Source organism: Anopheles coluzzii, chromosome 3 (assembly GCF_943734685.1).
Source record: "Anopheles coluzzii chromosome 3, AcolN3, whole genome shotgun sequence".
NCBI lineage: Eukaryota > Metazoa > Arthropoda > Insecta > Diptera > Culicidae > Anopheles > Anopheles coluzzii.
The window spans coordinates 19,795,038-19,819,138 of record NC_064671.1 but is presented as its reverse complement, the minus strand read 5'-3'; the positions used below and the strand labels follow the sequence as shown (position 1 = coordinate 19,819,138).

Genomic DNA, 24,101 nt, shown 5'->3' with positions numbered 1-24,101 from the left:
TCGGCGGGGCCCCATGCGACCGCCTAGCCCGCCTACCGTTAGATCCGCCACTGTTCCTACCATGTCCAAAAGTTTGGAACCTAGATGAGATTGTTCCATTTGAGGAATGGAACGAATTTACTAGATTCACGCAGGAACACACATCACTAATAAGTCAACGAGGTAAATTTTAACAGCTTAAATGCAAATGAACTTCTTCCAACACGTGGTTTCTTCTTCCACGGACACGACGTTTATTACAAATCATCGTTTCACACGATCAGTATAATCGCTTTGGCCGACGCTCGATAGCATCTTTTAGCATCACTTACTCTTTTTTTACCTGTTTAAGTACATTACCTACACATACATTAGGATTCTGAACCTTCGATCTTTGATACTTATATCCTTCCGTTCTCATTTCCCTTCTTTGAGACTAGTGCAACCTCATCCCGCCACCCATGGCTGGTAGACAACCTGTGTTGTCTTCCCTTACCTGTTTTTGTCTTAACTACTAGGACACGGGCCTTACACGGCTACACGACTATTTACAACGCCCTGCGACGGTGCCCCCTTCGGGATAGTGGACGGGATAGTACGGCATCTGGGGAAGCATACGAAAACACGCGGCTAGAACGGTGGCGCTAAATAAACTTACACACTTACACAACAACACGCAGTAATAATCGAGAAATCGAAACAATAAGAACTAGAACAAATACAAAAGCTCGGCTCCGATCCCGGCGCGATCGGTTTCCTCCCAGCACTGCCGAACGCGCTACACGCCGCATCCATAAAAACGATAAACAAACAGCCATTTTGTGAATACAATTAAGATCCTTCCCGACTTCCTTTCGCCGCCCTGGCACTTTTAGCCCCTACTCCTTCTGGATCGGATCGTAGGCCGGCGTGACGGTGAACTTTTTCGAGCTTCGCTTAAATCCCGGCAGCCCGTAGCTTCGCGTGTTTTTGCCACCGTGATGTGCACCGTGGCTCGGTTCACCCTTCGCACCGGAAGTGCCGGCCGCAACGTCCTCGAGGATTTTGGACAGTGGTGCCGATGCACCGCGCAGCGACTCGGAGAAGCGGCTGTGTCGGGAGATTGCACCGTGGATGTTGATCGGGTTGGACGGGTTCATGCGCCGATGCTGCGTCGGTGAGGTGGACTGTCGAAAGGGGAAAGGAGAATTGAATAAGAATGGCGCTTGAAATGACCCCGAAAATTGAAGAAAAATCTACTTACCAGCCGCTCGAAGCTCATGAAATGTGGCGCGGCATGGTGCGACGAGTAGTGGAACTGGTTCTCGGTAGTGTTGGCCGACAGGCTCAGGTACAGCGCCTCGAGCTCCTGCATCGTTGGCCGGTGGTCTCGCTGGTGGTAGTTGTGTCTCGGCGACCAGGTGTTCTGGTTGGCCTTCGAGGCGGAGTTGAGCAGATAGTCCCCGCGTAGCCCACCGACCGTATCGTTGTTGTGGTGCAGGGACGTCAGCTCCTGCATCAGATTCTTACTCATCGAGTGGCCGTCCTGCGTGTGCAGGGTGCGGTTGTAGTCGCGCGCAATCTTAATGTCGTGCTTCCAGAACTGCTTCTGGTCCTTCGGTACCACCGGTGCTACCTCCTTGATCTATTATAGGTGAGAAGAATGAAAGAAAAAAAGCTCAGCGTTTGAATGGATGGTTCTTCTTAAGGATGGTTTTGGATACTTACGATTAAGAACACAACACCGGCAAGGTAAATGCAGAAAATGTTAAGCAACGTCAACGACATGCTCATACAGCCCAGAGTAAACAGCTCGATGCCCTGGTTTTCCGAGTAGATTTGCGTCTTGATGAGCGTGCCGTAGCGAGACTCCTCCGAGCCGAACAGAAAGTACAGACACGATAAAGCCCACAGAACACCCTACAAAGGAAGATAAACAAGATCATAGACACATATTAATATCTTTCCAAACAATTTTGCATGTGCCGTGCATCTTACCGCATTGACAGCCGGTGGAAGCAGCGAAGCCGAGATGGCCACACCGACAAGCGAACCGATGTTTTCGCCCAAAATGGCAATGGCTACCGCGGCCCCGGACGGTAGCGCAATCGCAATACCGACCAGCAGCGAGTGCGTTTCACAGCGGGCCAACATTTCGTGCGTAATGCCCTCCCCGACACTGTACCGATCGTCTATGCTGCACACGATCAGGCCGAAAATGAAGCCCACCGTAACGGTGAGCATAATGCCGATGATTTCATTCTTCAGCCCAATCAGCTGTAGCGTGCGCTCTTTGACAACGGTGCCGAAGATAACGGCTATGATGGGACCCTGTGGCATTTGGGAAGTGTGATGAAGATTTGTTTGAAAAGATCACGTGATCGATAGGTAGTAGCGCCATCTATGCGACGAACGACGAAGCGCCATCTGTACGCGAGCAGTCGAACACTTACCATTAGGGGCGAAATCAACATACTGGCGATGAGGAAGACTGAACTGTCCTCCACAAGGCCGAACGCTGCCAAAATACTGTTTGAAGGAGAGAAGAAGGCTTTTAGTATTTCCAATTCTGACTAATACGGTAACAAATCACACCCTTACCTGGCCACCGCAAGCATGGAGACGAAATCGAACGACACCTGGGCGTCGTGCTTTACCTCCTCCACGATCTGGGCCACGTTTAGCCGCGCCCGTACAGTCGACAGGAAGGTGTTCCACGCGCTTCCGTCGTTGTTTTTGTTCATCTCACCAGCCTTGGCACCGCTAATTGGAGTTGGTGGCGTGAAATCAATCAGTACGCGTTCGTTATCGTTCGATTCGATGTTTTCGCTTTAGCCTCTTCATACTCACTCTTCACCCGGCTCTTCCGTAACTTCCGGCGGCTGACTGTACAGCGTGCATGACGTGATCGAGATGGTCGAGTTGAAGCGCTGACCAACGCCCCACGAGCTTAGCATGTAGATGACGTCGTCGCAAATGGGGCCCGATTCGATGGAAAACATGATCTACGAAAGGAAAGTAATGTATCAACCAAATTCTGTTCTCACAGGAACTTCCTTCCCCTTCATTCGCTCTCACATGAAATCCATTGCCCTTGTCCGTCTCGATCCAGGCCGCCGTGTGGATGCGCTTCTCCTGGATGATCGTCTTCAGCACCTCCTCCATCGACGAGTCGCCGGTCAGCGTTAGCTTCTCGGCCGCCTCCTCGCGGGCCGTCTTCTCCTTGCGGGCCGAGCCGATCAAATCCTTAAAGCCATCCCACGATTTGCGCAACGCCGAGGCACGATCGAACGGTTCCGCCAGAAAGTTGGACTTCTTGTCCTTTCCCTTATCGCCACCGTCCGCATCCTTCTCGTCGGCCTCCTTCGAATCGGCCGTTTGTGTTGCGATCTCTTCCCCATCCTGATCGATAAACTTGATCGTCGGTGGACCAACGGGGTCCGCCTTCTTGCCATCATCGTCCGATGCTTTGATTACATTGCTCGATCTCGGTATCTGGAGAGGGTTTTAGGCGAAAGAAAAATGGCAAGTTAGACTAAACAAATGATAAGCGAGTTGAGAGAGTGTTACGGCGTTGCAAAAATTGAATCAAAATGTGTATACGTGTGTAAATGATTTCAATTTCCATTCCAGCAGCGCGAGAATCACATCAGCAACGCGAAAAACCAAACATTCTTCCATCGCTCATTCCACTTGGCTCGTAGTAAAATATGCTCACGTTTACAAAACAACCACAATAACGATCGTCACGGGTCTGCTGCTACCAGCAAACCGTACGGCGAGAGAGACATCCGCTTATGTGGACTAACTTTTTCGTAAAGTTATTTTTAAACGCTCTGGTGATGGTTGTGATCACTTTGGAGAGTATTTTAGAAAAGAAAGTAACACGTGATGACGCTACCAATCCGGCTTTCACGGATGCCGCTGCTGCGATGGTGTGTTCTTTAAATAGTGTGTCAATGGGAGCTTCTAATCATCCACTCTAGATGATTGACTGCACGTTTGCCAGTGTTTCAAGTGCAAAATGGTTTCGTGTGTCGTTTGGATTGAATCCAACAGTCTCGGTGAAGCTTGTTGTTTAAAACAGAAATGTTGTCAAACAGAAATCGTAGTTGAATGTGTTGTTTATGATTCAAACACACGTCAGAAACAGTGGCAGAAAGTGGGGATGTAAATTTCCACCCAACATGTTTCTACTTAGAGGAAGTAGGTAGGTACACTCCATTGCCCAGCTGCTTATCAAAGAACTTATCTGTTGGCCTTTTTTTTTTTGTTTATTCCATCCAGACTGGGTCGTGTGGTAGTGGGACGAGTGACACGAACAGAGAACGGCCAGAAGGCCTCGTTAATCGTTAAGCAAACATTTACCACTCATGCCTTGGACAATGTTGTCGGCGACGTTCTGTGCGTCGTTGCACGGCGGATGATTTGTCTGTGTTGAAAATGAGCTGCTAATATCTGAATCATAAATGCTGTTTGGCTTTCGGCATTATTACCATTATTGCCTTTCCCTTTACACTTCTAACCTTGCACTTCAAAGTGAAGTTTAAATAATCTGTCATATAAGAAAGTCAATGAGTTTAAAAATCGATAAACAAGTGGCTGCTTCAAAACAGAAAAATTATCATACAGTAAGGCCACAGTCTGTTTATATTGCTTCCTTTTCTAGCGTTACCTTCGGAAGTCGGCCCACCACAATTGCAGCTACCATTAATTCCACTTGTGTTTTGTTTCCTATCCCGCTGTAGTGCAATGCATTTCAGCTGTTCAAATAGACGCTCTCCTTCTGTCTTTAGGTCACCGGGGAACAAAAATATTGGACACGTCCGAACCAACCAACCATCACCAGCTTTCGGTCGATATTTTTGGTGCCGCTCGGAAGGCAAGACGGCAAGCGGAAACGAAACGGAACGGAAAGTTGTGGGATCTTGACAGCACTTGGCAATCAGTAGGAGAGCTTTACCTTGCCCGAGTCATACTAAACCGACACTTTCGTCACTAGTTGTCGGCTTTTCTTTTGGAAAACACGCTCTTATCACCCACCGTCGATCAAGGGGATGGGAGTGTATAAAGCGTTCGTTTGTTTCGCTCGTTTTGCTTTGGACTTTTACCCCGGTGCTGTTTTTTTATGAAAGTGCACCGGCTGCGTGGTAATCGTACCAGGATGGATGTGTCATCGAATTGCAAACAGTTTTTATCAATGGTAGTTTCGATAAGAAGTGGAAGATTGTTGAAATGTGTTACATAGTTTAGTTGATCAGTTCTAGAACTACCCTTGAAAGTTCTATAAGTACATTAGTACTGTTCATTCTCGAGCTGTCAATGCTCCTTTGACAACAAATACAAGTAAAGTTATACAAGTACAAAATATGACAAATGCTATACTAGGGGTTCTTTTTTAAATAGTCATAAATTGTAAATATGAGCAAAATTTAAACAAAAAAAACCGGTTTAAAACTTTGTAATGCTATTAAAAAATACCATACATTTCTTGACAAAAAAACTGCTTTAATAATGTTTCTTGTTTTCATACAAAAAACTAAAATAAATAATGAAAATTAAAAGGATTTATGTTTTATATTACAGCAAACTTTCAAATGAAAGAAAAGAGTTTTTAAACCGTTTTCTATTCGTTTGAAAGGGCCAATAAGGTCTATTAAACTGGCTAAGTAATTTAAATGAATGGCATTTCTGTGTTTTAATCCCAAAAATATGATATTATTTTGAGAAAAAAAAATCATGAATAGATCCATTTTTTTGAATAAATCCTTTATAAAATCTAGAGGATGGTGATCAGAACACAAGTGTCAAACCGATTATATAATCTTGTTTTAAAAATTATAGATTAGAATTTAATAAGAATTCTTGGGAATGTAGCTACCCAAACCAGATATTCTTGAAATATTAGGCTTTTCGAATATTGAGAGAGATGACTGCAAGCACTCTCTATACACTAAAATTACAAAATCGATCCTAGGAGATTAGCTATCAAGCTAGACTTTAAACATTTGCTGAGGATCAATCAAATACTGGCTCACTTAAGAACATTCTACATCAACCCCAATTAGAATATGAAGTTATTCTAATTGAACGATCGAATAAAATCGACAAATATTTGTTGGAGCACGCGCTAATCTGTGCAAAAATTTGCGCCATTTTTTGCCACACGCTAGACAAAGGGGACGCCATCATTTCAATCTTATTGTACAGTTTCAATGCTTTTTAATGTATGTGTTTCATCTCCCTATACACACACACCCTTTACAGGAGCGATCATGATCATGCCGGGTGTGCTTGCCCGTCGAAAAGGCGCGCACCCCGTCTAATGTCATGGGCATTGATAACGCAGCACCGGACAATCGCCACCCGCCGTATCATGCCGATGGGCTCCCGCGATGCAAATTGCTGATAGGTGTAGCAGATAATGCAGGCGAACATTTGGATCGATTCTTCTGAAGCGATGATACACGGCGAACATAGTTACCATGAAGCTTAGTTCTCCCTTCCAGCACCCAAGAGTCATTCACCTGTGCCACTCTTTGCTTACCTTCGAGGTCACTTTTTTGGGCTGCGGCGTGACGAACGGTTCCATCTCGTCCGACTTGCCGGACGGCCGTTCGCCATCCTTTTCATCTTCCGTGGTGACGGTGGCCGTTTTAGCCAGCAGCTCCTGCTCCTTGCGCCGCAGCTCCCGCTCGTACCGGGCGGAAGGAATGTGCACCACAAACAGTATGCCGGCCATTTTCTATGTGTGTGTGTGTGTTTGGTGTGGTTTAATCGTTACATTCACTCACTTGGAGAACCGATTCTAATAAATACACTTTTGTGCGCTGTTGTGCGATAAACGGGAGTTACTGTTTACTGTGGCAACTCAGCGTGTGTTGGAACTACTTTTTTTGGGGAGAAGGAATCAATTTGAACAGCTTACAGCACACACAATATGGAGGCTTCTTTCCGGTCAGTGACACCGGTCAGTCCTTGAAGCTTCCTGAAGATGAACACTTAAACACACACACACATAGACACACACACGCGCGCGGACACAGCTTTACACAGATAAGGACGAAGAACACCAGCACACCGTGGACCGATCTGGATGGGGATGCAGCCTGCACAGAAAGGAAAGATTGAAGATACACAAACGCGGTTTTAGCTACTCTCTGCGGGCGATGATTGCTTTACTGTCTTCAACACGGGTCGGTTCTGACAGCGCTTTGCTGCTGCTGCTGCTCCCCCCTGCCTGCTGACGATGTAAATATAGCTCGCTGACATGACCGTACAACCTTACCACACATGCGGCACGAAAATGGCCTCACATCGAAACCACGGCTTGGGTCGCGCGTGCAAGCATGTTTGCTCCAAATATCAGCCCGCACAACTTTCCCGCACCCCGTTTGCTACTTACCAGCCGTTCCAGCGATTATCGTTCCCTGCTGCGGCAAGCGGTACCGGCTGATTACGGCAAGGCGTTCTGTTCCTTCCGCCCCGAACTTTCGAACTGAATCCGATGCCGTACCGTACGCAACTGGCTGTCTCTCACACGGCTGCCCACCACAAGGGCACACATGGCTGCCCGGCCCGCGATGGCGGTACAACACATGCCGTGTAAGTTGATCGTACCGCATTGCCATGGTAACGAGTGTGGCGATTGCCTCTACACACACACACACACACACACACACACCACTGTGATGGTGTTGCGCCTAACAGATGTATTATTGATTTTGTTGCGAAGCTAGAGGTGTGTTTTACAGTGTAACTTCCATCGGGACGGGTGTGTGTGTGTGTGTGTGTGTGTGTGTGTGTGTGTGTGTGTGTGTGTGTGTGTGTGTGTGTGTGTGTGTGTGTTTTCGGCCTCGTGGGATTTTTCCATCACGCCAAACTGTATGTTTGAGACATGTTTTTGGGTTGTTAAATGAGTGTTAAATAATACTGGCTGATGGGATAGTATTTGTTTCCTCTTTGTAAAATCCAAATAATTGTGCTAAATAGTGATAAAACTCGGCAGGAGTTAGCACATTGTATCACTGAGTATTTAGAGCCCAGGAGTGTATTTTATGTATACAACATTTATAGAACTGTGTTAGAGCTTCTACAGCGTTAATAGCTCATTAAACATACAAAATCCTTCAAACAAAATTTCACAACAATTGCTTCTTTCCTTCTCAATACTCGCTTACTAAAGCACTCCAAAATCAATATGCAAGATGCAACACGTGCTACGACCTTAGCGCCATCTGTGTGTCAATCTGCGTACTGAACACGAACGACCGTTAATTGTACCCGTTTCCACGAATGAGGGTATAACTGCACAATAGTCGTTTTAGTGTAATATTACTCTCCGGCGTTAGTCTTTCTCTCGGAGTTCAACTTAGTGCAGGGTTTCGCAACCATACGTTTAATATAAGCTCATAATTATAAGCTTTTAATAAATTAACTGAAATTTATTGGATCACAAAGCTTGCAAACGTTTGCATATATTTACTGTGAAATTGAAATTATTTAAGATCGGAAATTTACAAGGGCTGACAAATAAAGGCGGGCAGCTTAATAACACTAGTTCATTTAGCGCTACACGGAAGATTAAATTAAAAAAAAATCTTAAATCTTAAAAACTTGAAAAACAAATGAATGACAGCAAGCAGGTGCAGATGTTTTCGAGATTTGAGAAGAGTTCAAGTTGAAGAAAAGAGAAAATATTTGAAAATTGTGTAAAAATCCTGCGTTGAAAACACTAAACACAAATCAGTTTCAATTAGACTACAACCAGGAAAGGCTTGTTATAAATTGTTTCGAACAATACAATACGCTGTACAGTAACTATTTTTGGTAACATTTTTGGAAATATGATTCTTGAAAAAAAATACTTACATCCCAAAACAAATTCTGAGTAATTGTAATGAAACCGGCAGTATTTGTAGCCTGTATACATAATGTATATTTTATTTGACTATAAATGTAATGCAAAATGTTGTCTTCAAAATATTCTCCTATTATGTTCCAACTGACCCACTCTCGCTTTCAGGCTGCACCTCTTCATCTCTGCGGTATGATACAGTCAAAAATCAATACAATCGATAATGCAGTACTGTTCCAAAAAAAAAAGGGCCCCAAGACAACAGACGTTCCCAATTACCTTATCGGGGTGCATCCATCTACTCCTCTGCCACCATACAAAAGCTCTCTCTCGTACGCGCACCATCCATTACGTCACGTTAACACCCGTGCGTGTGTACCCAGTGGAAGGCATCATACTTACCCACCATCGTTCTCTCATGCTACCTCATCAATAGTGAGCAAAAAAAACCTCAAAGATTCGGCGTGTTCTCCTCTCAACTATACCCTGAAACCTTCACTGCCATACCACCTCAACCGTAAGCGGGGCGAGTTCGCTCTCACGCCATTCGACGAGCCCGCCGCTAACAAAAGCTCCACAGCGTGCAACGGTTCGTTTCAATAAGCGTTTTGAGTTCGATTCGAGAGGATCAATTCAACACAGTGTTTGCTTGCCTCCAGCGTGCTCCTAGCTCGGCTTCATCGAAATTCCAATTTTCCCATCTAATCACACCGTATATTAACACCAGGTAAGTCCGGCGGAAGCGCACCGTATTCGTTTGTTTAGAGTTAGAGTTAAAGCCCATTTTGCGGTTCAGTGAAGCGTGGTGAAATGTGATGGTGAAATAGATTTTAAATCGGGCGTCAAATGTCGCACTAAAAATTTGGTGACCCTCAAGCATTAGAAGCATCAGTGAAGGTGGAAGGCCTCGTATCGGGCAGGCGAATAGTTTATTCAAAATGGCAAACAGCTTTGTGTTTAACGAAAAGCTTCAGCTTAATAAGGCATATGCTTTTGTTTTGACCAAACATATTTGCTACTTCCGAATATTGTTTGCAACAGGAAATGGAAGCAGATCGTTATAGTACGCAATAAAAAAAAGTCCAAAGCTTATATTTCTGTACATGAGTTGTTAGTCATCCGTTACCGTTGCATCTAATAGTGATCTATCTATAATTGTGCGCACTAGCGATCGTGAGCTGCTGATCACATAACGATTTCCTTGCGCGAGCTTAGCTGTACGAGACGCTGGGCAATGCTTCGCTTATCTTGCCTTCGAATCGAAGGGAAATAAGACACTATTGTTGCCATTTTTGTTTCTCCTATTCGTAGCTCGTAGAACGCGGGAAGACCGATCACACTAAATGGTGATGTAAAGCGGAAAATGATAGTAACGCTCGTTGAAAATTAGATTTATTAGACGTGTTTAATGCGATTTTAATGCGTGCAAAACATAAAATAATCTTCCATTAGAGGCAAATAGTGTAAAAAAGCTATTAAAATGAGCTTCTCAGGAAATCATTGCAACTGGCAACAGCTTCTACTACCCTTTTGCCGCCTGTCACGGTAGTAAAAATGTGTCCTTCAGTGGACAAACAGCACGATGCAGGAAACAATTTGAATGCGAACTGCATTGGTCAACTAAGAAGCAATAAACTTCCTAGTTCCCACCATTTGCAGGATCACATTACGAGGCATCGCAAAAAAACTGACGCCAACTGATCGGCCATTTTTATTGAAGCGGGCAATGACTGGTACAAGCGTTTTGTTGCTTTGTACGCCGCGAATCAATACGCTCAGGGCATTAGATCTCGAAGCGGTTAACCTTCGGTGCCATGATCCCGCACAGCAAGTGGCCAAGCGGGAGGCACGGCCGCTAGCAACATGATGGTGTTAGCATAGGGAGATGCCGAATTTTCGCTTTGCGCCGCTCATACCCTCGCCACACAGGTTATACATAATTTGAAGGATTTCCGCTTCGACGGAGGCTGCGGATCGTTAAAGTGTTTAGAGTGCGTCTTCTTGCGGCTTGCCGTGTCTACCCGAAACTAGGAGAAGAAAACCAGTTCCCTAAAAATCGTTTATGGCTGGCTGTCTGGGGGACAAGGGTCACCTCTTGCTCTTGGACGATCTTTCATACACACGATCGAGGCCGGCTTCAGGGAAGGGATGAAGGAAAGCAGGATCGTCAAAACAGTTTGGCAATAATCCGTACGGATGATAAATTGGACATGCTTTGGCCGGCGGCATGGTGAAGCCTTCATTCCTGAACGTTCTTTTACAACACGTTTCGTTGGTTTAGTATCTTGCGATCGCGATCGCAAATCAAAGTCTGAATGCGTAAAAACTCCTGGATTATTTTTTACCATTGCTGGGGACTTTTCATCTATTTGTGTTTATCCCCAAAAGCAAGTAACACAACAACAAAAAAATGTACAAATTAAAACCCGTTTCACTTGAGCCCCTTTTGATTGGGTTGAATTTTGTTTCAAACTGTGCGTCGTTGCTCCTCGGCTCCGAGCGTATTCGCAATAAGGTAACAACATTTATCATCGCGCCATCTCATGTCCAAATGGTGAATGACCCGTGCGGTGAGCCCCGCGGGGCGAAGGTTGTGCGGTGTGCGGCACACGTTTCAAGGCCTTTCCGAAATTGCGGCGCGGTCCAGCACCTGGTCGGGCGCCATCGCAAAGACGCCGTGAGCGAGAGCCCCCCGAAGACTTGATTGATTTCTCGTTCTCGATTGATATGTGTGTGTGTGTTTGGTGGTGGGGGAGAGTAGACTTCTCTAAGCAGAGCTACGAACCAGAACGGAAACGTAGACGGGAGGTCGATCTCTTGCAAGACGCAGCAGCAGCAGCAGCAACCTTACCAACCGCCGACTCGTTGTGATTATGTAGTCACCCGACATGGACAGCATTGACCCAAAAGTCTCAACCAGTTGAGATGCGAACAGCGCTGTCCTTTGCTCACCCTCCCCCCCCCCCCCCCCCCCCACCGTTATGCTAATTTATACCGTCCCACATAATTACGGTGCGAACCGGTTGACAGGTTCACAGGCCCCATATGCACGAGCGGTGTTGGTGGACAGTTTTGTTGATACGACCGATTAAGCACTTGCCTTCGTAGGTTACTTTCGGTTTTCTTGTTGTTATCGTTTCTCTCTCTCTCTCTCGGTTTCATTTATGCCCTCCCCGCCTATCACACCTTACTAGAGATTGGCAAACAAACAGTTAGTGCAGAGGTAGTAGTTAGCGGTGGTATCTATAACACGATCGCTAGAAAGGAACGACCGCAATCACCCCGGTAGCAACAACAAAAAAGTCCAAACTTCCAAGCTTCATCTAGAATGCACAAGGCCGGATGAAGGTTTACGCATCCGCCATGAGGATGTTGTGGTGAAGTGTATCCGGCGGTAGTGTGCGCACTACCGGACACTACTGGCGCACACGTGCGGGGCACGATTATAGGTGATTATGAAGACGATCGTACATGACCTTACGCAGGTTGTTGTGGCGCTCGTTAAGTGACTAGTTGCGGAAGGCTTTCTATTTCCCCGCTCGATCGAGTAGCGTAACTGTTTCTATTACGATTCTTATAGACGTTCCAATTGGATTACTGTTCAGACGTCATAAAGGACTCAATTATTCCTATTAGAATCGTATTAAATAGCAGAAAAGAAGATTGGATTAGCTCCTACCCAATCAAATCACGATCGTACAATGTTATTAAATTGATCTTCTAGCACGTCTTATCACTCATTACATGTTATAACCGTAACGAATAATTGCTTCTGTAACCATGCGCCACCTTCCCACACATACGGCTACTAACCACTGGCGGTTTAATTATTCACAGCAATCACCACCACTCCGCGATGGCTTACCGTTTCGCCTGCGTTCTGCTGACCGTGGCCCTGTGTGCCGCCCCGGCCCTTAGCTTCTCGGCCGGTGCACCGAACGGTGCCTGCGGCGACATGATCCCGCAGCATCACACCGACCCGCAGAAGTCGGCCGCCCCGTACCAGATCATCCTCTCGAAGAAGCAGATCAACGCCGGCGAAGGTGTCACGATCACCGTGCAAGGTAAGGGGGAGGTGGGAAGGGGGAAATAGAGAAATCAAATAAACATGAGCAAAACTTACAAAATCCTTTCACCTCGTGCTCGTCTCCACTGCCTATCAACGCGGGGATAGGTAACAGCGCCAAGGACACGATCAAGGGGCTGCTCTGCCAGACGCGCGTAGGCGAAACGCCGGTCGGTGCATTCGACGTGCCGCCGAACAACAACTACATCCAGAAGCTGGACTGTGGCAACTCCAAGGCGGTAAGTGTAGGTGCCAATGCGCGGGCGCCGTAACCGTTTTTTGCATTCTAACGGCACGCTGTTCGTGTTCGCGAAACTGGTAACAACGCTCCCCGAGAGATTGCTAATGGACATTAATTAGACACGAAATGGGCCCGACCGTTCTAACTGGTTAGCGGGGCTTTAAATTACCATAAAAGCCATGCGATAGTGTCCGGTCCGTCTGGCGTTATGTGAGGTGTGACAGAGCGTTACCTTAATGCCACCTTTGCTGTTGCGAATACGAACGATGATTAGCAGCGATTAACTTGTCAAATTGAAATCTAATTTTCACCATTTTCCTTTTCTTTCCTAACTCCACAGTCGGCCATTACGCACAAGAAGATTACGACCCCCCCGAACGCCATCACCTTCAACTGGATCGCCCCGAAGGGACTGAGCGAGCAGGCTCAGGTCTACTGTACGATCGCACTGAACGGTGGCGTCTTCTGGGTGAAGCACACGTCCGACTTCCTGAAGGTGAACTAAGCACTGGACGGGGACGTCAACCAACCGGTGTGTATGTCTGCGGTCCCGGTGACCGGCCACCCGGGGATGTACCTTTTTACGAGTGGTTCAGAGCAGTATTATGGAGCGGAGAGCGAGCAAACCTACTACTAGAGAGCTGACTTTTTTTTGTTCACCATCGGGAAGACTGTGTCTTTCCGATTTTTACCCAACCGGACAACTCATTCTCATTAGCTTACGAAGATTTTCCACACCCCAAATCTTCCCGTTTTACCTGAAATGACAATAAAAACACATTATTGACAAAAAAAATACAACAAAATACAAAACAAAACTATCGCGTCTATTCTACTCATTGTACTTTATTGGTTGTGATGTGTTAGTTATAAATTCGTGAAAAGTTCATTATTAGTTCTACATTTAAAAAAAAAATACATACCGCCAAGGTAAAATGGCAGATATATGGCATATTAAAGACCGACGAAAGGGAAGCGTGTAGTGTCGTGTGAAATTTGTTTCACCTTCGTCTTCTAGGTTTTTAAAAATGGCATTCAGTGTGTGTGAATGTGTAAAAAAACAGCTAGAACCTTGTTTCATCTCAAAAGAGTAAAATACGGGTTACGGCCCGTAAAAGACCCCCATCGTCCCTCAATCCATCTGCATCACGCAGATGGACAGGTACCCATTTTCATAATACAGTACGTCGGTTTTATCGTCCCGGTTTGGGTTGCGTATCGGGACCGGGTTGTGGAATGGATTGGTTACGTTGCGTCTCATGAACACCAGCTTACCGCACGTGTCCGGCATGGTTTGCCCGGTGAGGTCCACGATCGCCGCATCGTCTATGGCTTCCCGCTGCGTGTAGGACGTGAACGCGAACGGCACGTTCGGAATGGTCAGCAGCTGGCGTATCGTTTCGTCCCAGGTGTGTTTGCCCGTGCCGAAGAACTCGTTAAACCCACAGTTGAAAGCCACGGCAAGGTGCGGCTTCGGGAGTTTGAACTGTGGCGGCAGCTTGTGGAAAAGGTATCGGTACACCTCCACCTCTACCGTGCGATTGTTCATGAAGTGCATCATGCTGCTTGCCGCGTCGTTTACGTTGGGGCCGATGAGGTACAGGCGCAGACGGCGTAATTTCGGCAGAAAGCGGAAGAGAACCGCCTCGGTGACTGGGTTGAAGCACAGATAGTCTAGCTCCGCACCGAGCACAAACACGTTCAGCTCTTCCTCTAGCTCGTGCTGCAGACCGACGGTGCGCAGCACGTGCAGGATCGTCCCGACGGGGGAAAATATTCCCGCCGCGTTGATGTTTTCGAGCTCCTGGGCCAGCTCGAGGCCGGGTTCGGTGAGGCTGGTTTGAATGTCGCGCCTCGCTGCAGCGCTCAGCAGCTCGAATGTGTCCTTCGGGAAGGGCTTTTGGGATGTTTCGTCTTGCTCGAAGTCAAAGTTGGGGTACAGCTTTGTCGCACAGTTTGTAGTGTCTGGAAGGGAAGAAAAAAAAAAGCGGATATACGTTGATAATGAGTGATTTATAACATTTACCCTGTCAGTGAGCAGCGTACCTATACCGTAGTAAAAGTTAAGACGCAATCCGTCGCACCACTTGGCATGTGCCTCACGATCGCTCTGCTGATGCTCCTCGCTACAGTACGCCACCTGCTGGCAGTTGTCGCAAAAGAACAGCCTTTCCGCCCGATACTCCAGGCAGACGTTGCACAGCGCCGGAAAGCTCAGCATCTGGTTCTCGTGATGGTACAGCGGGCGTTGCAGGATTTTCGAGATCAGCAAACCGGTACAGTGGACGTGATTCATGAATGCGATCAAATTTTCGGGATTGCTGTTAAACCGCTTGCCCAGAAACGATTCCGCACAGCGCAGCACATGGTCGGTGCCACTTTTCTGCAGCACCGACTGGACGGCCGTGCAGAACTCTTTGTGCGAAGGTGCATCGTACGTTTGGTGCTTTTTGCTGCAGTACTTGATCAGCTTGCACTTTTTGCACAGCAGCAGCGGGCCCGCGGCGGGGATGGACGGTTTGGCCATGGGAGATTCCAGGAAGCATACATTGCATTTGTTCGGGTGGAAATTTGGATACTCGGAAGCCATGGCACATGGGTGTGGGATGAGAATGGAGGTGGGTTTGGAATGGCACAGAATGATGGAATGATGCGAGCGACGCTCCAAAATGGAGGCTGGAAAGGAATGAGAAAACGCAATATTACTTTCTGCTCTAAGAGGTAATAGTTTAGATGTAGCAAAACAACGAACAGAAAATCACTTTGCTTGATAAAATCCCGCCCAAAACTTACCGCAGCGAGTCGCCTCGACCGTGCACGGGAGCGTTTCGAGGAAATGTAAACAAAATGCGCCGAACAAAACCCCTTTTGTTGACAGCCTGGAAGCATCAGTAAGGGCTGCTTTCACGCACAATCATGTTTTAACGATTTTTGGATAAAAAAAAATGCATTATCATGGAAATTGAACGTGAATGATAATTTTAATATTTTTATCGTGACTATAAAAGTCATTTGCTTTAGTTAAAATCCAAATTTAAAATGTTTATCGCAGTTTAAAACGGGCATATTTCACTCACTTCCTCGAATGTCAAACGAAACGTCATCGGCGTGTTTTCATTGCCAGCTTTTTCACAACAAATCCATCCATCGTGCCGTTGTGGTTTGTGCAGCAATTGTGCATTTATGTAAGTAAGTCTGCTGGCAGGTGGATAAGTAAAGAAGAAAATGCTTCGTTCGTGTCTATCCAACTTGGTCCGCATACATCGCTCGCCAGTACAGACAAGCATAAGAAATTATGGTGAGTGTGAAAAAGTTCGGTGAAATCGCAAGCGCAACATTCAATTACCTATCCTTCCTCAGCTGCACCACCGAAACGGTTCTACAGAAACACCGGCGTAATATCCAGCAATGGCCGGTTCGAAATCACACTCGACAGTCGGAAGCTGAAAACACCGAGAGGATTACCGTTTTACGTGGAAAGTGAACCACTGGCCGTCGCGATTGCCATGGAATGGGACGCCCAGAAGGATGTGATTGACCGGTCGTCTATGCATTTGGTAGGAGTTGTGGTTTTTCATTGGGAAAAGGTTCTTTTTACGCCTTAATTATTGTTTTTTTCAGACCGCTTTAAGCAGCACAGTCATCGATAACCCGAACAGTCTGCAGAAGCATGATATGGTGAATTATTTGGTAAACTACATCAACACCGATACCGTTCTGTTCCACTCGAGTGTACGTACAAAACTGTTCTTCGTGTTTTAAGCATTTCCTTTAAATTATTTGCATTTCTATTTCCAAATACAGGAAGAACCAGAGCTGAAAAAGCTACAGAGCCAAGAGTGGACCCCGATCGTCGACTGGTGCAACAAGCGGTACGAGATCAACCTCGCCTCCACCGATTCCCTTGTGGTGCCCACGTTCGAGCCCGGCATGGCGATGAATTTAAGCCGTTACTTCTCGTCCTACAATACGGCCGCCCTGCACGGGTTCGTGTTTGCGGTGGACACGATCAAATCCATCATCCTGACGATGGCCTGTGCCGATCGGTACATCTCGATCGAGAAGGCGGTACAGCTCGCCCGGCTTGAGGAAGAATTCCAGCAGGGCCACTGGGGCAAGGTAGAGTGGGCCCATGACATCCAGCGGCTCGATTCACAGGCTCGGCTGTCCGCAGCCGTGCTGTACATTTACTTCAACACCAGCAATGCGTTTGTGAAGGAGAAAATTTCACTATAAAATGGGAAAAGGATGAACAAAGAAAGCATGCATACGAAACGCTCTGCTGTTGTAGTGGTAAAACAATTGCTTTGCTAGCATTTTATTAACGGTTACAATTTTATCTTCTTGATATCCTCCATTTTAAAGTCGATCCTGGGGCGGGAAAGAGAAAGAAAGCGAATGTTAAATACAATCCAATGAGAAAAAAAGATTCGCCAATGTTACCTAAGTGCCAAAATGGAGCGTGCTTCGTTGGCGGTTAACCGCCAGCTGGCCGACGACGATTCCCAATACTCCGGCAGCTCGGAAACACTCTCCAGGTTCAGTATCGTCCCCATCTGCAGCAACTTTGCCAGCTTGTCCCTTACCGACCACGATGTTGCACCCGTCAGAAACGAGGAAAGGGCACGAATTTCCTGATCTAGTACCAATCCTCCCAACCGATTAAATGTCGTTTTCTTAACCGCGCGCTCCATTCGCGCCGTTATTTCCGTCGTCACAATACTGACCAGCGCGTCATAGTTGCGCGGCGTCAGAGCCACCTTGAACGAGTTGAGCAGCCCATCGATCTGCACGATCAAAAACTGCACAAACGTTTCGCTCGCCTCGTAGGTGGCCAGCTCCTCCTCCGTTAGGTTGTGGTTGTGCGTCAGAAACTGATCCACCCACGGGTGTAACCTCGGTTTGATGGCGGACGAGCGAAGCTGCTGGAAGCCAAAATCGACCAGCGCCTTCAGCGAATCGCCCACCGACTTCAACCCGCCCAGACAGCTGTCCAGCTTTTCCTTCTCCCGTGCGCTCATGCCCGGGAACGTGATTTCCGTCTCCTCGGTCATCATCTTCCAGAGCGTTTCGATAAACTCGGTCGACATGTCGGCGTTGTTCAGTGCGGCGATGAACCGGCCGCGCGCCTGGTCCGAATCGCTCGTCTGCAGCCGGCCCTGCTGGATCGAACTTTGGAATGCATTGTACGCCTGGGCGAGATCGATGTACCCGGTCGGGTAGCCGGCTTTCAGTGGCGCTTTGAGCGCTTTCATGTAGTCTTCCTCCAGGCAGCTGGCAGCGTTGTTAATCACCGCACAGACGCCATCGAGCGACTGCGTACCGTTCGAGCGGCGGATGCACTTGCGCACGATAAAGAACACGTCGTCCAGCATGCTGGAGCACTGCTGGCCCTCCTCGAGCTTGTCCAGCCCGATCGCTTTCAGCACGCTTTCCTCCATGAAGTAGCGCTCGAACAGAAGGTAGGTGCTGAGCAGCTCCTGCATTTGTGTGTTGAGGCGTGACTTTTGCAGAAGGGTTTGCAGTTCGGCCAGCCGCTCTTGTTTGACCTCCGCCGGGAGGGAACTTTTCTCTAAATCGTTCTGTAAAAAAGCGAGGAAAGCTTAATTAATAGAGGAAGGCTCAAGGGTGGCACTCTCACGCCGACTTACAGCACATCTTCGCTTGATAAACTTCACGTACAGTTCCGCCCTCGAGTGCATGATCGTGATCTCCCCGATCAAACTATCGATATCTTTCGCATTTAGCTTATCGATCGATCCGCCACCACCGCCGGACGGTTTGCGATAGTGTCCCATTGTCGATCCGCCGCCCGCATTCTTTATGTAATCATTAATCTGTGCAATCCTTCTGCCCGTCTGTCGGTTGCGGCAAAACTCCTGCACACACTTGGTCACCTCGTCGTCGCACTCCCGCTGCAGTATGCGACAAATCTGCACCAACCGGCCCGGTCCGTAGCAATTCTCTATAATCGCCTGATTGACCTCGATCACGCGCGCAATGTTCTCCAACAGTATCGTCAGCGTGTCGGCGTACGCAACCGCCGCCCGCTTTTCCGCCTTCGCAATGTCCATCGAGGAGCGCAGCTCCTTGGCCGCCTTCACCTGCAGCTTGCCGCAGATGTAGGTCATGAACTTTTCCAGCCCCGCGTCGTGCATGCCGAGCAGCGGGAATATCTTGAAGAACCGTTCCACCGACGCGAGATCGTCGCGCTTGACCGCTTCGTCGAACTTTTGGTTTACCATTTGCTGCATCTGGACCGTCGCCTGCTCGAGCGTCGAAACCGCCTGGCTGACGGACGTTATCGATCCGCTCACATCATCGGCCGTCTTCTGGAGCAGCGTTTTGTCCATCGAAAGGAAGCGATTCACGTGCCCGGCGCCCTGCTCAAAGTCTTCCTCCCGGATTGCACTCATCACGCCCTGGCTGCAGAGCTGCAGATCGATCAGATCGTGAACCCGCTGCTGACACTCCGACACACGGCTCTGGCAATGGAAACGGTGGAACAAGCAATTGAGCAATATTTGAAGGGACCGATTTGACCGCCATTCGCCACTTACCCGCGCCTCATCCAGCCTTCGCACTTTGGCGCTTACACTCTCCGCCAGTGTTGCCGTGTGATTGATCATGTCCGAGAGCTGGCGGCTTTTGTCTGACACCACGCTCAGCCCGCTCAGGGCCACCCCTATGCTGCGCATCTTCGCCTCGAGCTGGCACTGTTGCGAAAGAATCTCCTCCAGCCGGGAATCGATTTGTTGCTGCAAGAAAAGAAAAGAAAAAACCAACCGAACCGTGTAATTAGGGTGGGTGGTACGGTGACGGCTGGGACTGCGACAACGACGGGTGTACCTCTTTCGATGTTATCCGTTGGCATACTTCTTCTATGCCTTCCGTGGTACTAATATCACTATCCTCGATGAATGCGTTTAATTTTAACATTTTTTACGCTATGGAACTAACCGAAATTAGGCTAAATAATACGGACTGTTTGCGAATGTTTACATTTGCCGAGGAAAAAGTGACCTGCTGGCAAAGTGTCAGTTTCGGAAATGTCAGTGGCGTTTGAAAGTGTCAGTTGGCAAATCACAACAAAGCACAGCTGGAGGCTGACCACACGTGGACCGTCGGTTTGTTATGGTCACTTTCATGCTCAAATTACAAGAAAATTGTTTATTTTTGAGAGCATTTGCTAAATAGTTCAAATTTATGAAATATTCTTTACGAAAAAGCAATAATATCAGTCTTTCCGGTCATTATTTTAGTGAATCGTGCATCAAACTCCCTGCACAGTGGATCCAACTTCCAACCAAAACGCGCTTTGTTTACATTCATGCTTGTTTGACAGTTGCTCAACACACTCACACGCCGGTTGGTTATCAAACACCTTTTTTCCGTCGCAGCGCTGCTCCCTGCAACGTGATTTGAATTTCGAGTGGAAAAGTGCAAATTGAACAAAGCTCCATGCAGTAAAAGGAGCAGTCGAAGATGCTGAAGCTGCTCCAGTTGCTGCCGAAAACGTGCAGCCCGTTCACCACCAGAGCGCTGTACGCCGGTGCCGTCGATGGTGGACTGTTGCGGCACGCCTTCCGTACGGACGATGCAAACAAGGACGATTTGCCGCTGCTGGATGATTCCATCTCCGCTGCGACGGCACTGTGGAAAAAGGAAGAGCTGCTGTCGAGGCTTAAAAACCTGCTCAACTGTACCCACGAACAGTCGGAAAAGCTGTACAAAGCTAACCGGAAGGCGTTGCGCGTGTTTGCTGCAAGGTTGCTTACGGACAATATTGAGCTGCTGCGGGCGAATGGGATCGACGATAAGTTTATCTACGAAAATCCGCGTGTACTTTCCACACCGACCGGTAGGTGGAACTTGTCGACAGATCGACAATTTGGTAAATTAATCTATTTCTTTCCCCTTTGTTTTACCTCAGATGATTTGGCTAAAAAGCTTAAACTATTGCGCGAACTTCCTGCGGTTGAGGATTGCAAAATGCTGACGCCCTTCCTAAAAGCCTCGCTAAAAGCCATCGACCGGATGGTTGCCGTGGCCAAGCAGGAAACGATCCCGGGCGGAAATCGGATCAATTACCTCAGCGAGCGAACGGGCACGGAGGTACCGGTTGTGATTAAATTCTTCGCCACCAACATACGCGTGTACCGCATCGCGCTGGACAAGTTCATCGCCAATCTGGACATCTGTCTGGCGCACCTCGAACCGGCCCACGTGGTGCGGCACCTGTCCGTGCTGGCGTACGCCACTTCCTCGATACGCGAGCGGCTGCAGGCGTTGAAAAACTCCCCGCTGGAGACGATTAAACCCTGGATGGTGCGCGTACCGGACATTGCGCTGGGCAAATCGTTCGAAGCGGTGATCGAGAAGGGACGGCAGCCCGTGTTTAAAGACAGCGTCACGGGCACGTGGTTTGAGACGTACGTGCTGAAGCGAATGGAGTCGCTGCTCGGCTGCACGGAGGAGACGAGCCGCGCGATCTACGACAAGTGTAAAGGGTCCGTCCATCTGGTGGACAATATTGAATTTCTGCTCGAGAAGGGAGTGGTCGCGGAGGTGATCATACAGCACGCGCCCATGCTGACGGCGAAGCGGGAAGATTTGCACCAAAAGGTAGCGACGCTGGAAACGTTGCAGTGCTTGCGCAACCTGAACGACGTTGTGCCGCTGTGCGTGCTGAAGGCGTATCAGCTCAAAAAGATCGTTAACAATCTAAACAACGAGCAGCTCGGGCCGGTCAACACGAACCGCATCTACTATTTCGCTGACAGTACCGGCTTCAAGCCGGGCGAGGTGACGGAACAGTTTGCCCGCCGCACGTTCATGTTTCGCATCCCGAAGGATAGCTTTCTCGCCAACCTGAAACTATTTCTCGAGCACATGAACCGGGAGGACATTCTGGCGGACCTGTGGGCGTTCAAGTATTCGCCCGGCATCGTGGCGGAGAGGATTGCCCGCGCGAAGGAGGTGCGCGGCAAGAAACTGATGCCCTGGATGGTACGGTGCCCGGACGTGGTGCTGGAGAAGTCGCTCCAGCTGACGAAGGAGAGCGGTGCGCTGCTGGGCGAGAACGAAACGATCGTGGAGTATTTCTGCAAGCGGCTAGGGTTCGATCGGGAGGTGGCGAACTCGATTTTCATAAAGGCGCCGTCCGTGCGGAACGTGCGCATCACGAAGGTGAAGAAGGTGATCGACTATCTGCTGGACGAGCTCGACTACACGCCGAACGATATTGCGCTGAATCCGCGCATACTGATGCACAGCCTGCAGACGACGAAGAAGCGGATGGCCCAGCTGAAGGAGATTGGCTGCCGGCCCAAATCGCTCATCATTGTGTGCAAAAGCCAGCGGCAGTACGATCTGTTCGTGAAGGAGTGGATCGATGCGAAGGAGCGCAAGACGAAAGTACAACAGTATGGTTAGGAGAACAGGTTGATTGGAAAGGAAGAATGGTTCTTCAGCCCTTTGAGCAATTGTGGAGTGTGATGTAACAAAAAAACTAAATACAGAATAAAATGCAGAAGTTGGCCAAAGAGTCAGGAGTAATGTAGATGCAGTTTATTTTGTAATAATTGAATTAGGTTGGTTCATTGCAACAAAAACACCATGTACAATAACTAAAAATCATTTATTTACATACTTAACATGTAACTAAAAGTTAACTGAATGTTAATTTCGAAGCTAAAAGCCCCAGAAAGATGAAAGAGATGATTTTGTTTTTGCTTTTTATTGTTATTGAGCGAGTACATTATTCTTAATTAAATGCAAAGCTCTGGTTGGGACTCATAAAATAAGGTCCGATTGGGAGTTTTAATTCTATCAATACGAAATTATTTTAATTTCCACCAACGAGCATAAATTAGCATTTGAAATTTCTGCTTTCCCGAGTGTGACACCCGCCCGTAGGCCGGGCGCTGGTTTTCGTGTGCTCGCCAACGCTCCAAATCGGTGCGATTTTCCCTCGCCTTTTGTAAGTCATTGCGAGGGTTTTTGAGGTTTTTTTACGGTTCAAGATGACCGCCAAAAAGCTCGCACTGGTGTGCGATTGTGTTGGAGCGCAAAATTAAATGGCTAAAAAATACAGTCTACCACCTCTCCCCTCGCTCATTGCCTCGTGGGGTCCTACATTTCATGTATGTGCCATATTAGCATCTGCGCTCCGCCGTCTCACTTGCTCATACATGTTTTGCTATTGCATCAGCTTATCTTCGGTTGCGACGTTTTTATGTACAGTCTTCATTTGCGGATGATCTTGACGATGAAAGAATCGGGGAAAGCAGGTATTTTAACTTTTAACGGTGCTTTTATTAATTTAGTTATTTCGTGCCAGTTCGCTGACTACCAAGCGCCACAGATTAAGCTTAAACGACTGGAAAATTGAATATCCATAGAAAAAAAAATGAAAGCTCCACAGCTTCATTGGTTTCAACAATAGATGGCGTATTACAACTCATCATTATATTGCTATCCTTTTCTGTTAATGTGTTTCGACAAGTTTCATCTTATCATGACCTATATACCCTTCCAACTTTCTAAACAAAAATCTATATGAATGGTCGTGTGGTCAGATACGTGGGTATCAACATCAACGACCATTACTCAAATCTCACTTGCTTCAGTGCTGGTGGTTTCCATTGGAGTTTAGTATTTAAACAATCGTATCGCCGTTCTAGTTCTAGCGATGCATACCTTCAATGCGAAACCGTACAACAGTACAGATGAAATGAGAAAGCTCTCCTCCAAGCGATGAAGCTCAACTGGTTGGGGTATCTCACCAACAGAGAGCGCCACCAGCTTTTTCGCTATTTTTAGAATGCATGAGTCGTTTGCCGTCTGCTAAACGAAGTCTTTCTATATTCCGTTTAGGTAGAGAACTTGAGTCGTTTAGAAGCAGTTTAGTGGTCGTTTAGTGGATTTGTAGCACTTGGGTTGTCATTTATAACACCTTGATCCTGACCATGCCAGCA

At 47.6% G+C, this 24,101-nt stretch overlaps 6 protein-coding genes across 7 annotated transcripts; 3 read left to right on the top strand and 3 right to left on the bottom strand.

The window, feature by feature from the left end:
* Positions 1-193: 193 nt before the first annotated feature.
* On the bottom strand, positions 194-7,511 carry LOC120957263 (uncharacterized). Of its 2 annotated transcripts, XM_040379362.2 has the most exons (10): positions 7,364-7,511; positions 6,506-7,067; positions 3,037-3,453; positions 2,809-2,963; positions 2,560-2,721; positions 2,412-2,487; positions 1,957-2,289; positions 1,687-1,878; positions 1,223-1,603; positions 194-1,145 (listed from the first exon to the last, which is right to left on the bottom strand). In XM_040379362.2, the coding sequence occupies exons 2-10, from the start codon at positions 6,698-6,700 to the stop codon at positions 858-860; spliced, it is 2,199 nt and encodes a 732-aa protein (XP_040235296.2). In that variant the 5' UTR covers positions 6,701-7,067; positions 7,364-7,511; the 3' UTR covers positions 194-857. The 2 variants fall into 2 exon arrangements, with proteins under 2 accessions (XP_040235296.2, XP_040235297.2); XM_040379363.2 differs by lacking the exons at positions 6,506-7,067; positions 7,364-7,511 and adding an exon at positions 3,562-3,670.
* A 1,878-nt stretch (positions 7,512-9,389) lies between these two features.
* LOC120957721 (putative defense protein Hdd11-like) lies at positions 9,390-13,907 on the top strand. Its single transcript, XM_040380066.2, has 4 exons — positions 9,390-9,542; positions 12,653-12,879; positions 12,990-13,120; positions 13,463-13,907. Exons 2-4 carry the CDS (start codon positions 12,672-12,674, stop codon positions 13,625-13,627), a joined length of 504 nt encoding a protein of 167 aa, XP_040236000.1. The 5' UTR covers positions 9,390-9,542; positions 12,653-12,671; the 3' UTR covers positions 13,628-13,907.
* A 41-nt stretch (positions 13,908-13,948) lies between these two features.
* Positions 13,949-15,984, bottom strand: LOC120957720 (uncharacterized). The gene is made up of 3 exons (XM_040380065.2): positions 15,916-15,984; positions 15,169-15,798; positions 13,949-15,087 (listed from the first exon to the last, which is right to left on the bottom strand). The coding sequence occupies exons 2-3, from the start codon at positions 15,710-15,712 to the stop codon at positions 14,255-14,257; spliced, it is 1,377 nt and encodes a 458-aa protein (XP_040235999.2). The 5' UTR covers positions 15,713-15,798; positions 15,916-15,984; the 3' UTR covers positions 13,949-14,254.
* A 261-nt stretch (positions 15,985-16,245) lies between these two features.
* Positions 16,246-17,447, top strand: LOC120957663 (ATP synthase mitochondrial F1 complex assembly factor 2). The gene is made up of 4 exons (XM_040379973.2): positions 16,246-16,420; positions 16,483-16,679; positions 16,744-16,854; positions 16,927-17,447. Exons 1-4 carry the CDS (start codon positions 16,348-16,350, stop codon positions 17,356-17,358), a joined length of 813 nt encoding a protein of 270 aa, XP_040235907.1. The 5' UTR covers positions 16,246-16,347; the 3' UTR covers positions 17,359-17,447.
* Positions 17,408-20,192, bottom strand: LOC120957662 (conserved oligomeric Golgi complex subunit 4). The gene is made up of 5 exons (XM_040379972.2): positions 19,972-20,192; positions 19,683-19,880; positions 18,774-19,607; positions 17,566-18,704; positions 17,408-17,493 (listed from the first exon to the last, which is right to left on the bottom strand). The coding sequence occupies exons 1-5, from the start codon at positions 20,059-20,061 to the stop codon at positions 17,451-17,453; spliced, it is 2,304 nt and encodes a 767-aa protein (XP_040235906.2). The 5' UTR covers positions 20,062-20,192; the 3' UTR covers positions 17,408-17,450.
* Positions 20,193-20,354: 162 nt separating this feature from the next.
* Positions 20,355-22,684, top strand: LOC120958326 (transcription termination factor, mitochondrial). Its single transcript, XM_040381041.2, has 2 exons — positions 20,355-20,983; positions 21,056-22,684. Exons 1-2 carry the CDS (start codon positions 20,608-20,610, stop codon positions 22,555-22,557), a joined length of 1,878 nt encoding a protein of 625 aa, XP_040236975.2. The 5' UTR covers positions 20,355-20,607; the 3' UTR covers positions 22,558-22,684.
* Positions 22,685-24,101: the final 1,417 nt, after the last annotated feature.

Coding starts and splice junctions, on each gene's coding strand:
- LOC120957663 (XM_040379973.2), top strand. CDS start 16,348: ATGCTTCGTTCGTGTCTATCCAACTTGGTCCGCATACATCGCTCGCCA. Junction 16,421..16,482: donor GACAAGCATAAGAAATTATG/GTGAGTGTGAAA, acceptor ATCCTTCCTCAG/CTGCACCACCGAAACGGTTC. Junction 16,855..16,926: donor CCGTTCTGTTCCACTCGAGT/GTACGTACAAAA, acceptor TTCCAAATACAG/GAAGAACCAGAGCTGAAAAA.
- LOC120957662 (XM_040379972.2), bottom strand. CDS start 20,061: ATGTTAAAATTAAACGCATTCATCGAGGATAGTGATATTAGTACCACG. Junction 19,608..19,682: donor GAAGGCTGGATGAGGCGCGG/GTAAGTGGCGAA, acceptor TTCCATTGCCAG/AGCCGTGTGTCGGAGTGTCA. Junction 17,494..17,565: donor CGCTCCATTTTGGCACTTAG/GTAACATTGGCG, acceptor TTCCCGCCCCAG/GATCGACTTTAAAATGGAGG.
- LOC120957721 (XM_040380066.2), top strand. CDS start 12,672: ATGGCTTACCGTTTCGCCTGCGTTCTGCTGACCGTGGCCCTGTGTGCC. Junction 12,880..12,989: donor TGTCACGATCACCGTGCAAG/GTAAGGGGGAGG, acceptor ACGCGGGGATAG/GTAACAGCGCCAAGGACACG. Junction 13,121..13,462: donor ACTGTGGCAACTCCAAGGCG/GTAAGTGTAGGT, acceptor CTAACTCCACAG/TCGGCCATTACGCACAAGAA.
- LOC120957263 (XM_040379362.2), bottom strand. CDS start 6,700: ATGGCCGGCATACTGTTTGTGGTGCACATTCCTTCCGCCCGGTACGAG. Junction 2,964..3,036: donor ACAAGGGCAATGGATTTCAT/GTGAGAGCGAAT, acceptor TTCCTTTCGTAG/ATCATGTTTTCCATCGAATC. Junction 1,604..1,686: donor CCGGTGTTGTGTTCTTAATC/GTAAGTATCCAA, acceptor CACCTATAATAG/ATCAAGGAGGTAGCACCGGT.
- LOC120958326 (XM_040381041.2), top strand. CDS start 20,608: ATGCTGAAGCTGCTCCAGTTGCTGCCGAAAACGTGCAGCCCGTTCACC. Junction 20,984..21,055: donor TGTACTTTCCACACCGACCG/GTAGGTGGAACT, acceptor GTTTTACCTCAG/ATGATTTGGCTAAAAAGCTT.
- LOC120957720 (XM_040380065.2), bottom strand. CDS start 15,712: ATGGCTTCCGAGTATCCAAATTTCCACCCGAACAAATGCAATGTATGC. Junction 15,088..15,168: donor TAACTTTTACTACGGTATAG/GTACGCTGCTCA, acceptor CTTCCCTTCCAG/ACACTACAAACTGTGCGACA.